Source organism: Argentina silus, assembly GCF_951799395.1.
Source record: "Argentina silus genome assembly, chromosome: 6".
Taxonomy (NCBI): Eukaryota; Metazoa; Chordata; class Actinopteri; order Argentiniformes; family Argentinidae; genus Argentina; species Argentina silus.
This window is the reverse complement of record NC_139660.1, coordinates 21,966,439-21,966,893: the sequence shown is the minus strand read 5'-3', so window position 1 is coordinate 21,966,893 and position 455 is coordinate 21,966,439. Positions and strand designations below refer to the sequence as shown.

General features: G+C 42.0%; 1 protein-coding gene across 1 annotated transcript in view; it reads right to left on the bottom strand.

The window, feature by feature from the left end:
* Positions 1–455, bottom strand: part of LOC310806323 (protein kinase C epsilon type-like) — a gene marked incomplete at its 3' end in the record, with an annotated part of 48,961 nt that continues 48,506 nt past the window's right edge. The window contains exon 11 of the mRNA XM_083672375.1: positions 1–6. Within this exon, the coding sequence (XP_083528501.1) occupies positions 1–6 (6 nt within the window). The remainder of the gene's footprint in view (positions 7–455) is intronic.

The window sequence follows — 455 nt, the reverse complement described above, 5'->3', positions numbered from 1 at the left end:
TCACCTCTGAGCCAGCAACATAAACACAACACAGAGAATGAGGGGGCGAGGGAGAACAAAGGGGAACAGAAAGAAGAAAGAAAGAAAGAAAAGAAAGAAAGAAAGAAAGATAGAAGAAGAAAGAAAGGAGGAAAGCGAAAGCCCTCCAGGTGTTGTGATGGCCAAACCTCCGTGGTTTCATTAAACACAGACACCATGTGACGCAGAGGAACGAGGGATGGAAAAGAGGAGAGGAAATTAGGTCAGTGACTGGGAGAACATGCCTGACATCAGAACAGGACCAATCTGTTTCAGGATTTATTCATGACAGGAAATAAAAGATCAAACCTGGAAAAAAAAACTGTTGTTTGTTTCTTTCTGCTTTTTATTCTTTATACTTCTAAACCATTGGTTTTTCAGAGGGTTCCTAGAGAGAGAGAGAGAGAGAGAGAGAGAGAGAGAGAGAGAGAGAGAGA